This window comes from Rattus norvegicus, chromosome 4 (assembly GCF_036323735.1).
Source record: "Rattus norvegicus strain BN/NHsdMcwi chromosome 4, GRCr8, whole genome shotgun sequence".
Lineage (NCBI taxonomy): Eukaryota > Metazoa > Chordata > Mammalia > Rodentia > Muridae > Rattus > Rattus norvegicus.
The window spans coordinates 102,676,848-102,690,972 of NC_086022.1; the positions used below are offsets into that span (position 1 = coordinate 102,676,848).

General features: G+C 36.8%; 1 pseudogene and 1 gene segment (V, D, J or C); both read right to left on the bottom strand.

Annotated features, from left to right (window-relative positions):
• Positions 1-1,741: 1,741 nt before the first annotated feature.
• LOC502817 (immunoglobulin kappa variable 1-39-like) lies at positions 1,742-2,262 on the bottom strand. The segment is given in 2 exon segments: positions 1,742-2,059; positions 2,175-2,262. Coding segments are annotated over 2 exon segments (354 nt in total).
• A 9,725-nt stretch (positions 2,263-11,987) lies between these two features.
• Fbl-ps5 (fibrillarin, pseudogene 5) lies at positions 11,988-12,760 on the bottom strand (annotated as a pseudogene).
• Between the last annotated feature and the right edge of the window lie 1,365 nt (positions 12,761-14,125).

The following is a 14,125-nucleotide window of genomic DNA, read 5'->3' on the forward strand; positions in this document are numbered from 1 at the left end:
CCATGTCTTAGTCAGACTGATTTCTAATAGCGTTCAGGACCACCATAATAGTTAACAAAATGCTTTACAGTAATTCCTACAACAATGTCGTTTAGAGGCATTTTCTCAATTGAGGTTCTATCATTTCAAATGACTCTAGCTTGTGTCAAATTAACATAAAACAAGTCAACAGAGTTTTGTAAGTAAGTTGGTATGACTTGCCTTCTCCTTTATGTCATAAATGGCCATTTTGATAAGGTCAGCAAAATATGTTTTGTTGTAAAGAGGATGGGTCCATGTAGGTCCTGCAGTGTCACCATTACACCCTCTTTCTCTTCCTCTTCTCTGTTGACTGCACTCATCTCAGCATCATGCTCCTGCCTTTTCCTGCAACTGCTCACTCTGGTATATCTTTATGTTTGCTACAGTCATATCATATTCTTCAAATTCCTTCACAAAATAATTAACAATCATGGATTTATAGAGAACTAGCATTTTCATATATGAAAACTTTTGTCACAGAATGTCGTGTGAAATTCTGGTTCCTAGAAGATCTTTAATTCAATTGAATAATACTCTACATACAGCAATTTGTAAATATGGCATCATACTCCATAGATTTATTCTAAATAATTGACAATTTATTTAAATATATGGGTTTGTCCTAGAAAGGTGGCTCAGCCTTTAAGATTACCACCACAACCCAAACTGTAAATGTTTAGAATTTTTGTTGTCAGGTTTTTGTTGATTTCAGTCTTTAGAATAAAACACATGCGGCGATTAGTGCCTGTTGCACTGATGGATTACTCTTGAGTCTAAGAAGCTTCTCAATTGTTCATGCATAATTGATTCCCATTTCTTCAATCTGTAACTTTGCATTTTAAGTCCTCTGCCTTTTCACATCTTCTAAATATATAATAGAATAGCTTTACTAAGGCCACTTTAAATTGCAATAAAATCTTCATATAATCTGTTAGAAGTATTTGATCCACACATGGACATTATCATTCCAATGGTACAGATATATTCTCACATTCAAATAAAACAAAGCTAATGTAAGAACTGTGCAACAATACTGAACTGAAACTCATTTTAGCTTTTCATATCCAGGGTGCTGAAAGTACTAATACTTTAAGATTATTGTGAATTTTATATAACACGTTATCATATTTCAGTATATAGATTAAATATGTTTCATTCAGTAGTATATTTGGCTCTAAGGTTATTTGTACTAGTAGAAAAATCATGAAAGTTTGCTCAAGGAAGGTGAAACTATTAATTGCTACATTTCTCTGGGGTGAGGGCTCCAGAGTGAAGGAGCCCATATTTGCAATGGGAGATGCCTCTAGCTTTAAGGGTAGCACCAGGAAATCTTGTTTTTAGAATTGACTTTCTGACCAATATACCCCAGAATTATAATATTGTAGTATTGACTCTATTTCCTTGTATTAATACAATCACAAGGGGCTGGGGATTTAGCTCAGTGGTAGAGCGCTTACCTAGGAAGCACAAGGCCCTGGGTTCGGTCCCCAGCTCTGAAAAAAAGAACTAAAAAAAAATCACAATATTTGGTCTGCTGAGGGGACTCTCCTATGTTAGTTATAACTTTAAAGCCATAACATAATAAAGGGCAGCTTCCCTCAGATTTACTCAAACCTCACAGTGACCTTCAGATCCTCTTTGCATCTGATGAACATTTTAGGCAACTGATCACACTGTCTGGTGCAGGTGTCCCAAATACCAGCCCATATGTGTAGTTTTTGTTAAGATCTCTGTCACTGTGGAGGGTAACTGTAACATTGTTGACAGAAGTAAGTTGCAGCATCTTCAGGCTGAATGCCAGTGATAGTGAGAGAGTACTCTGTCCCAGAACCACTGTCACTGAACCTTGATGGGACACCAGAGAGTAAGTTGGATGCATAATACATCAGAAACTTGGGACTTTGTCCTTGTTTCTGTTGGTACCAGCCTAAATATCTACTAATGTCTTGACTGGCCCGGCAAGTGATGGTGACCTTGTCCCCTATAAAGGCAGACAAAGAAACTGGGTTCTGAGTCATGTGGATGTCACATTGAGCACCTGAAATCAGAAATATAAATAAGGATAAACAGAGACTTAATGATGTAATTAAGAATTCTCTAAGGACTCAGGCAATATTGACTGTATTGAGATAAATGGGGCTGTTGTGACTTACCTGAGAGCCAGAGCATCAGGAGACCTAGGAGTTGAGTGAGAACTCTCATGTCTACACTGTATCCTGATTGCAGCTGACTATAGCACAGGATTTTATGAGCCTATTAAGTCCTCTGGGAACAGGGCTTCACTGTGGACATATGCAAATCCATAAACTGTCAATTTTATGCATATATGCATGGCTGGCTTGCCTGAGTAACTAAGTAGAGGCTGCTGCCCATAGGTATCTCAGACCAGATTTTGCTACAGAGAGCATTATTAGTCTCTGAAAAATACATGGCAACATAATTTTAAACTCCTGTGAATATAGAGGCCTATGGTATGTAAATGGTTAAAAGGTTACAACTATTGCTTTCTGACAAGTGATAGGACCAATATATCAAAATCCCAGAATTTGTAGAAAGTTTCACTGGCTTTTTAGGATTAATAATGGTGAGTATTATCTAGCAGAGGGATTTTCTATGTAGATATTGAAGACATTAACATGATAAATTATCAGGATCACCAAACAGAATTGGTTTCAGAGATAAGAGGAAGTGGTAAAATGCTATCATACACAAAAAGTAGAGGGTGTGGTTCGTATGGGCAGGTGGATATGGAAATCCATTACTGTCTGGTTATTTGTCAACTTCAAGTAATCTTGCTGTTCTCTGTCTCAGAAAGCTTTGCTTTCACGTTCCTGTGTACCACCATTGGGTATATGTTCCTCTACATCTAGAATACCAACTCCATTCATTACTCCAGGTTGCTTGTATTATTGCCTGTCCTGGTTCACTGTTTTAACATAAACTAATTCCTTTGTAGTCAAATGTTCTCCCTAGACCAACTGTACCCTTAAATTAACGTGTTCACTAAAAATGTGTTATTCCATCAGGACATCTTATCCAGTTCCTAAGAGAATATGTTTTTACTGTGAAAAAGACACAACTATTACAAAAGGTTAAGTGAAAACTACACAGAAATATCAAATTATAACATTCTCCATGGAAACTTAGTATGAAAAAGAGATTTAGGTATAGCTAAGAGACATTTTCAATAAATATTGAAAGAACTTGGTAAAGATCACCTAGTTGTTTCATTTGCCACCAGACACAGAACAGAGTCACCTGAGGAAATTGCAAGTAGGGTACTGCCTTGATCAGATTGGGTTGTCTGTATATTTTAATAAAATTTTTGATTATTAATTGATATAGATGGGTATGCCCCACGGTAGTAAATTTTGTCCCTAAACAGATTGGCCTGGAGTTTATAGGAAAAGTAGGTGATCAAACCAGTAAACTCCATTCCTTTGTGGTTTCTGCTTCAAGGCCCTGCCTTGAATTCATGCCTAAACTCCCCTCAATAACAAACTGAATCTGTGAAACAAACAAACAAACAAACAAAAAACCCTTTCCCTAACCCAAGTTGTAATTATCATGATGTTCATCACAGCTATTATAAAGCAAACTGGGACTGGGACAGTGTTCCTATATGATCTCCCACTTCTTTTCCTAGGGAAGTTTCTTCAAAGAGCCTATGAAATCACAGGCAGAGAGGAAAAGCAGAATATCCAGGTATTCTGCTACTGAACTGGGGATCAGTTACACAGTTTTCTTAAATGTGAATCAAACAGGAGTTTGAAAACACACTAGAGAAATAGATTGAGTACACAGTTTCAAATAGTTTCATGAAATATTATTTGGCTTCAAGTTCAGGCAAAAATTCAGTATCTGAAGACCAGAGGTCCTTTTCAAAAAAGACTATGTCCTCATTCTAAAGCATTTACAGAGTATCTTAAGCATCCGTCCTTGGTTTCTGGTCTATATATGGGACAGAAAAACAATAGTCTTCTGTTTAAGGATTTAGGAGGAGTTCTAATTTTAGGCTGGGATGTAAGACGATCACAAATTATATATGAACCAAAGAGCAAATTCACAACCAGTCCAAACTATTTCATAAGAAATGTTTTTTTAAATGTTTTATGATAGCCTCATATTTATGTATATGTTGTCAAATCATAGAATATATACATTGAGTGAAATAAGGACATTATCAATGTATTATATCTCCATCTTTTACTCTGTTTTCAATATGTATTTGAGATTGGATGATGTATTGGTTTCTAAGTACATACCAAAGAGACTTCATATAACACTACATTGGAAAATAATATACTGGTTCATATAAATCATCTTTGGTATTTCTCTAGAGTTAAGGTTTTTTTTTAAATAAACTCTCAAGTACTCTAGATTTCCCTACGATAAAACACAAATTATCATATCTTCTCCTAGTTGTAATATGTAAGATATTCGTAGATGCCTAGTTCTGATTGAAACAGATATTTAACTGTAATTTCATATCTAATCTCACCTGAGAGTTCATTAATTATTGGTAATAATAATTTATCTCACAGCATATGTGAAGGTATAGGGGAGACAATATATACTATATCTGCTATCTTTGTTATACTGCTCTGCATGAGAGTTTTCCAAAACTATTATTGGTTTTGACTGATGCAGGACAATTCTGAGATTGACAACAACATAAGCTACATACACTTTACATCAAAGCTAGATTCTGTGTCGACACACACATGCACACACACAGGGGCACACAGCACTAAGTTCAAGATTTTCCCCTCTAACTGATATTTACTGCTTTAAAATAGAAACTTCACTTTGGAAGGTAGCATTTATAACCCTCAGAGAGATAAGAATAGCAGGCTGATTGAACAGAGGATATGATATAAAGTGAACCTTCCCCATTGACTACCCAGTACCCTGGAGTCATCTCTAAAATTGCACACCTACAAGTAATGAAAAGTAGATGAAACAAGTTGCATTTACACATAAATTCTTTCTCCTTCATACACACACACACACACACACACATACACACACACACATAATCATACTATTTAACAGAAGAGGCTAAGATCTGGGTTAGGATGGGTTAGGGGGGGGGAAAGAGTAGGAAAATGGTCTGATTATATGTTTTATTAATCTATTACCTTTCAAAATTAAACAGGTAGCTGGGACAGTGGATATAAAGAAAATGTAGAAAGAGGATGTCTTCTGAGATGCAGTGCTTTGGTTTATGGTGGAGAAAGCCTTTACATACTCTAAGAAGATAATTTTAGAAAGAAGTATAGGGCTGAGAGAAGGTGGAAATGAGATTGCTGAATGAAAACAGAATAACTGCTCTATTGAGACAAATACCGGACTAATGCCTGGAGATGACAAGTCTCTGATAGCAAAACTAAGATTGATATAAAGTCAATGAAAGCCTATGGGACAGTGGTGACAGCTTTTTTTCATATTTCCACTGAATGTTTTAATGTATTTTGTGTCTGACACAGAATGATATCAAAGAAGTGGTAGTGATATTCATTTTTGTTATAACAGATCTATTAACTCCATTATCTTGTGCTCATGAGAAATCAAACACCCAATGCTATGAAGACCTGAACTCTTTCAACAATACCAGTTCCATATAGTGATCTGGAGTGTAGAAAATACTGAGTAAAAAGTAAGTAACAATAATAGAAAGGAAAAATCTAAGATTGCTATATCAATAATTACTGATGCTAAAACTAAGAGCTACTTTGATGTGATGAAACATCATGAGCAAAAGCAATTTGTGAAGGAAAGACTGTACTTTACTTCAAAATACCAGTTCATCATCAAAAGCAATGAAGGGAAAAACCATGACAGTCATGTGGAGTCAGGAGCTGAAACAGAGGTCACGAAGTTGTGCTACTTACAGGTTTATTTCCCATAGCTTGCTCAACATATTGTCTAATATCACTAAAGATTTTAAGCCCATGGGCATAACACACAATTAGTCAAAAATTGGCAGAGCCTTCCCATATCAATCAACAATTAAGAAAATGCCTTACAAACTTGGCTATAGCTTGACATAATGAAGGCATTATCTCAATTGAGGCTCCCTCCTCTCTGATGACACTAGCTTGTGCCCAACGGGTCAATTCAGTACATCACCAATAAGAATTATTTCTTAATCTAATATAAACATATATATATATGCATATATTTATTAGAACTTTCATATTCCCTCAAAGAATACAAATATTTCCTTTTTTGTCTTTAATGTGATACAGGATATAAAATAGAAAGATAATTGTTTTTGTCATCCATGTTCTTTGGACTTTACTGAATGTAATTCATTGACTTCAAAGACTTGATCATGTCTAGCTCGTGTCATTTCTATCATTTTTATGCACTGTCTCGTACTAGAGCTATCACCTACTCTTGAATAAAAACTATTCCATGCTGCTAGTAGTACAAACCTCTGAAAATATCAGGTGAGACAAACATGGCTTTCACTTTAGCAATTTACTGTTTCATAGTTTAGTTATTTTTAAATAGGTATAAAGATCAATAATTACTCAGTCATGTGCAAGTAACACTACCATTTATGTAGATTGTGTACTACTAAAAAAGTAAACACACACACACACATATATACACATACACACCTTAACAAAACAAATTTACCTTCATTTTGGAGAAGTGAGACTTTGCAATAATATCTATCTACACAGCATACTGATAATAAAAGGACCATCTCTAAAATGATGAGAAAGTAGTCCTTGGCCTATAATTGCACCAGGACATGATTGTCACATTGCTTTGAAATCTGTAAATCATTTTAAAATGGCTGTAAGTTCATGTAAGTTCAAATATCGAGGCTGTAATATAAAATGTTACACTCTATTCTATGTTTCAGTTCTTCAAAGTAAGAGCAATTGAACAGGATTTCCAGAAAAATTTCTTAGTGTCATATCTTCTTACATGTATTTTTGTTTAGAATTTTCTCTTATCAATGTGAATTTTTTAATCCAGCCTTGATAGTGTAAGAAAGGCTTCCCGTGGCCCTTTCAATTCTGATTAGCTTTGAAGAAATATGTCATCTTATTAGTTTTACTGGATTGATTGGTAGTATATGTAGGCTCTGTTTTCACAACTTCCATGCAAGTTAGTTCAAGTGCATATTCCTATGCCGGGTAATGCAGCTGTTGGTGAAAAATAGAAATATTTACCTCTATAAACCCTGCATTGTCAACACTAACTAAACCTATTTCACATAGTCCTTCCCCAGAGTAGTCCAGCCCTTAAAGATGCTATTATTGGACCACCACAGGAATACACAATGGTAGAAGTGGGCCAGAGCTCTGCAAGCAATAAAAGATCTTCCTGTCAGCCTTTAAGATTTTTGTTCTCTTCTAGTCAGGTAAAAAATAGGAATGAAGTCAATAATAGCAAGTCCACTCCTCCTATAAGGAGACAGAGTTTCCAGAATGTTTCATCCTACCACCCATGTTTCAAAGTGAATCCACTTTCAAGTCAAGGATATCCTCTCTTCATAAGTTCTTTTTTAAGGATGATAATTTATACTTATTCATATTGTGAAATAGGTTTTCTGTTTAATAATTTTTACAAATGCAAAATATTGTAATCCAATCTCCTGGTACCCTAGCATATACTTGGAACAGGTTTTAAGTGTGGTTATAGGGAAACAGATCATTCAATTTATATACAGAGTAACTCCAACCTAGCACAAGTCACCATTAGTTGCTGTACATGATAGATAAAACAAGGCTGTAGTGGTTTGAATAGGTATGGCCCGCATAGGCTCATGTGTTTGAATATTTGGCCCATAGTAAGTGGCACTAATAAGAGGGGTAGATAAGGGTAAACCATTTGTCAATATAATTTTTTCAGATTTTCATAAGTAAATATGTCCTTGTAGGAAAAAGTGTGTCACTGTGTGTTAAGGCCTCCTGTGCTCAAGCTCTGCCAGGTGTGGAATAGTCTCTTCCTGGCTGCCTTCAGTTCAAGATGTAGAACTCGTGGCTCCACCAACAACAAGTCTGCCTGCATAATGCCATGCTTCCCACTATGATGATAATGCATTGAGCCTCTGAAACTGTAAGCCACACCCAATTAAATGCTTGGCTTTATAAAAGTTGCCTTGGTCATGGTGCCTCTTCACAGCAGTAAACCCAAACTAAGACAAAGACAAAGCTGTCTTTCACACAGTGATAGAATTTGACAAGACCAGCAGATTCCCTGATAAGAGTGGAGAATTTGGCCACATAAATTTGCAAGTTTCCATGAGCCTTGTTTTATCTGTGCCTTGTTATTAGAGCCTGTAATTTGCACACAGATCGCATTGATTCTGCCTTTAATAAAAGATACTTGGTAAGATATATGTGGGACACTTATGAAACTTTAAAACTTTTTCATAGCTCTATAAGTAAATTTAAATAAACTTATTTACTCTGATTTGGGTTTACTTGAGTGACTTTTATGGCAGCCAACGCTATAAGTTTGGATGTGCTAATACATACTTTCCAGAATTTCTACACATCACACACAGTTCAGTGACTCAAGAGTAAACCTAAGCTTGTGGCTACATAAGGCTATTGGTGATCTTATGATAACTCCATGGCTCTTCAGTGTTTAACATGGAACTAAAGATTTTGTGCTGGCTGAATTTGGGTAATATTTGGTCTTTCTTTTTTTGCTACGTTGGCATTCTATTGAGAATGCTGTGGATGGAGGTATGTAACTTCCAGTTTGATTTTACTATTGTTTACTGTTAAGAGATTGTCTAGAATACTAAACTAGTGTTTGAAATTTTGAAATGTCTTGATAAAATGAAAGTGATGGAGTCATACAAGGCTGAACAGTGATTTTAGGTTTTAAACCATGGGCCAAAGGAAGACCAGGCAGAAAGCTATGGCCTGAACATGAAACATCTCTCATATGCTTGTATTTTGAACACTATGACTGCAGCTTGTGGTACAATATCAAGCTTGTGATCCTTTGGCAAATAAAAATTTCATAGCAGTAATAGGTCACCAACAGTGAAACTTTGGAAATCAGATGAACTCCTCAATCTTGTTGTTTCTATTCTTTATGTTCCACCAATCTATGTTGCTCCTCCTAGGGAATTCATTGCCAGGCCTTGCTGCAAGATGGTAAGACATCCATCTAATTGTGAGTCAAAATACGCATCACCCTCCAAGTTGTTTCTTGTCAGGTATTTTTTCAGAAGGACTAGAAAAGTAGCAAATTAATGAAGATCTACTTAGAAATAATATAACTAAGGTTCTGTATAATGTTAGTAAACATCTTACATAATTCCTTAGTCAAAGTCACTGTAATACAAATATTTACATTTTTACAACATTCTATCGAGATATATACAAAGGAGTGCAAATATTACATAAACTATGTTAAGACATATCATGTGTCTTATGAACTAAGATAATAATAACTGATATTATATTAATCATCCTTTCAGTTCCAACAGTACAAATATGTCAATCCTCATCATCTCTTTACATTTGAGTGATTTGTATGGGTAGTGTCTTTGGAATTCAGATAACAAAACAGAAACCTTGTTAAAATTTCAAACAGGCATTATGTTAATACAGGCCATTGTTATCAGGATAAATTATCATCATGTCAGGGGGCCTAGCAGAACAAAGGCAGCTATGATGCTGGAGAATTCATTGAGGGCTACAGTGTGCTCTACAGGGAGCACGCAAAGAGAAGGAAAGCAACATGGGTCATGACATAGGCTTTTAAAGCTTCAAAGTCTACTGGAGTGTTTACCTTCTTTAATAAGGACACCTCTTAATCCTTCCCAGACAGTTTATCAATTGAAAACTAAGCATCCCACTCACTGATAAGTGGCTATTAGCCCAAATGCTTGAATTACCCTAGATGCCTAGAACAAATGAAACTCAAGACAGATGATCAAAATGTGAATGCTTCACTCCTTCTCTAAAAGGGGAACAAGAATACCCTTGGCAGGGAAGAGAGAGGCAAAGATTAAAACAGAGACTGAAGGAACACCCATTCAGAGCCTGCCCCACATGTGGCCCATACATATACAGCCACCCAATTAGACAAGATGGATGAAGCAAAGAAGTGCAGACCAACAGGAGCCGGATGTAGATCGCTCCTGAGAGACACAGCCAGAATACAGCAAATACAGAGGCGAATGCCAGCAGCAAACCACTGAACTGAGAATAGGACCCCCGTTGAAGGAATCAGAGAAAGAACTGGAAGAGCTTGAAGGGGCTCGAGACCCCATATGTACAACAATGCCAAGCAACCAGAGCTTCCAGGGACTAAGCCACTACCTAAAGACTATACATGGACTGGCCCTGGACTCTGACCTCATAGGTAGCAATGAATATCCTAGTAAGAGCACCAGTGGAAGGGGAAGCCCTGGGTCCTGCTAAGACTGAACCCCCAGTGAACTAGACTGTTGGGGGGAGGGCGGCAATGGGGGGAGGGTTGGGAGGGGAACACCCATAAGGAACGGGATGGGGGAGGGGGATGTTTGCCCAGAAACCAAAGAATTATTATTAAGTATTAAATAAATTAAAAAAAACCTAAGCATCCAAGTATCTAGTCATATTTCGTTCAGTCTCACTCAAACTAACACAGATGCTCTCCTTTTAGATTTGGGAATCAGAAACACATACTTAGGCAGCTTATACTTGTATGGAAAAATGAGCTGTAACATGTAAAGGAGGAACAGACTGTACAATATTTGTAATAGCAATATACCTGCTCATCTAATACCACATTATTTGAGTCAATTAATGGCTGTAGTATGGACACTAATTCCTGTGTTAAAGAATCCCTCATTCTCATATCTATGGTTCCTTCCACTTTGCTGTACAAACTCAATGATGATGCAATACAGACAACTAAAATGTAGTAGATACCCTGGGTGAAAAAATAATAGATATGTACATGCTGCTGAAATACTAGAAAAACAGTACAAATATTGGTATTAAAAACGCTGGCCTGGCTGCTTTTAACCAAACTGCACAGTGCTCTTAAAATCCTGGATATGACATAAAAATACTCTTAGCTGATGTGGACACTAGAAAGTGAAACTGGAACAGCCCAATATCACATTACTGACTCTCTGAGTGGTTTATGTTTTGATCTGTATCACTGTGGGAGGGATGTCATGACAGTGTTGACAATAATTTGCAGCATCTTCAGCCTCCACAGCACTGAGGATGAAAGTGAAATCGGTCCCATATCCTCTGCATCTGAACCTTAATTGTACCCCATTTGCCAAACAGTTGCAGCATAGATCTAGACCTTAGGAGCCTCCTGTGCTTTCTGCCAATATCAAGCTAAAAGGTTAAAAATGTTTACACAAGCCTGGCAAGTTATGGAGACACTTTCTCCCAGAGATGCAGATAGAGAGAGCAGGTCTGGGTCATCTGGATGTCACGTGAGACACCAGTATTAAAGAAACAAAACAAATATCTACCAATTACATAGATTACAAGAGAATTAACCTGAAAAACAAGACAGTACATACTGAACTGAGCTAAGTACATTATCATTGCCATCCTTCCTTACCTTGAAGTAAGAGTAGTAGTAACAGCAAGAGCTGAATGACAGACCTTATGTTTTGGCTGCAAATGCATTTTGCATTGAGTTTGAACACACTATAAAAGTCCTTGAGACAGGAATGTAGTAGTAGGGGTTCATGCAACTTATCAAGTGCTAGTCACAGATGCAGAACTGGATCAACTAGCAACTCAGTGAAATATCAGAATCCCAAGGTATCCTGAGTGAGAACTGGAATACATATATTATTCTATAAATAGTGTTTCTTGAGTTTGAAAGATGACTTAGTCTTGTTTCTTTTTTGTTGTTGTTTTTTGACAGATGAGTCTTTAAACAGAAAAACAAAAGAATTCCCTGCAAAAAGCCACTCATGCAACAGTACCAACACACATTTCTTCAATCCAGATAGCTAGGTTTTAGTTCTTCGCCTTGGGATGTGGCCTGCACACACATACAACGACAGAGTGATCTTTTTCATAAGGCTCTAGCGTCAATTACTCCTGGGGCTTCATGTTCTCTTGCTGCAACTTTTTCACTTCAGATGCAAACAAAGCTTCTGCTGAAGCTGTGGAGTCAATGCAATTGTCCTTAATGGAAATCACAAAGTGACCTGAATTTCTGAGGAAAGTGTGGGCATTCCAGGCCACAATTCGGCTATGGTCTTGCTGGGCCACTTTGGCAAATGTTTATCAACCATTGTGATAAGCATGCAGTATTTGTGTGGGTGCTGAGCATCTTTAATTACAGGAATAATTTTGGTCTTCTTCTTGGTCAAGTTGAGGACGTCCCAGGGAGAGCAGCAGGAGAACTCAACTGCGTAAACCAGACCATAAGGGCAGATGATGTCAGAGATGTGTGAGACAGTGGTGCCTGCGGCTGCCCCAAGGTAGAGCACCTTGGCCCCAGGATTTATGTGGATCTGGTCTACGCTGCTCAGGATTACTGCAGCCAGCTTACAGTGGAAGGGGTTCCAGGCTCGGTACTCAACTTTGTCATCTCCTTCTGAGATGGAGACACTCTTCTCTCCATACACAGATTCTCCAGGGACCAGATTCTTTGTGATAAGGGCATCCTTCTTTCCGTGACAGATAAAGACTCCGTCATGCCAATGGGTCTCCACCATCACATTCTTCCCTGACTGGTTAACTCTCTTATCTCTACAAATATTGTGGCCATCATGATCACACATTATTCAAAACATTCAGGTGGAAATTGGTTGGCTTTTTTTGAACCATGTCGGTTAGATTCACTTTTCCAAAATTTCAAAAGCCAGTGATATGGGCATGACATAGCCATGGAACTGTTGAGTTCTAAACAGCTGGTGACACTTGAATGTAAAGATATCTCTACAAGGAATGGCCCTTAAACATTGAGCGATAGGAGGGGGAAAGTCTCCTGGAGTTCCATCCAGGAGTGCTAATTTCAATGAAAAGCTGTGGGTGAGGGATGATGTCATGGTCTCATATGATGTAGTCAATGGAGAGATACCCACACTTTAGTGAAGAGCTTCACAACCATATGTATATTCCTCATTACTTGGGGATTCTTCTCATATGGTGTGATATGTTTCCCACAGAAAATTCCCTAATAGTGTCCATTTCTTTGTTGTAATACTGCTAAAATGTAAGTTAATGGATGGTTAATGGCACACACTTTGAAAAAACAGGGCATTATCTCTGTGATTCTGTAGTAAATTATTTGCTCCTATAGTAATGTATTAGTCTCTTTTGTGCTGGTATGAAGTAGAGACTGTAAGTAGATTTTAGTTAGTTATTCAGGAGACTGAATAACCAAAATTGAATAAAAGTATGTATTAACAAATCTTGCCAAGAGACGGTTTCACACTTCATATATCAATACCTTTAATGTATTTGAAGTTGACTTTTGCAGTGTAAGTTGTTTGGCTCTTGATTCATCCCTGCACATGGGTACATCAAGTTTTGGCAGCTCATTTGTTTGACACTTTTGATCAAATTCATACTCTGAGTCAACTGCCACAAACACAGATATTTTTACCTGTGTCTCTTAGGTAAATTTCCAAGAGCTATAGCACTGGCAATGGGAATAATTTTTAGTTTTTTTAGCAATGTACTGATTAGTGTCATGGCCAGGCTAATTTATGATATAATATATACAATATTATATATGAGATATAATATTATAGTTTATAGTATATATGTATATATGTTTTGCATACATGTGCAAATTATCCATTCTGTCCACATCACTGTCACATCTGTTGTCAGTTGTTTTATTAATAACTGTCATTTTAACCAGGTGGGAGTTTTAAATGTGGCTTTAGTTTGAAATTTTATGAAGGCTATTGAGATGAAACAATTTTTTTCAAGTGTTAATGTGCTACTGCTGACTTTTAACTTTTGAAAATTGTCTACTCATTTTCTTAGTTCATTTATTGATTAAGTTGTTTGATTTCTTTGTTGTTCAATTTACAGAGTTTTTAATATTTTAAACATCTCTCCTTTGTCATATGTATAGCTAGCAGACATTTTCTCCTCTTCATATATCAGTGAATTTTTGCCTTGCTGAGCAGTTA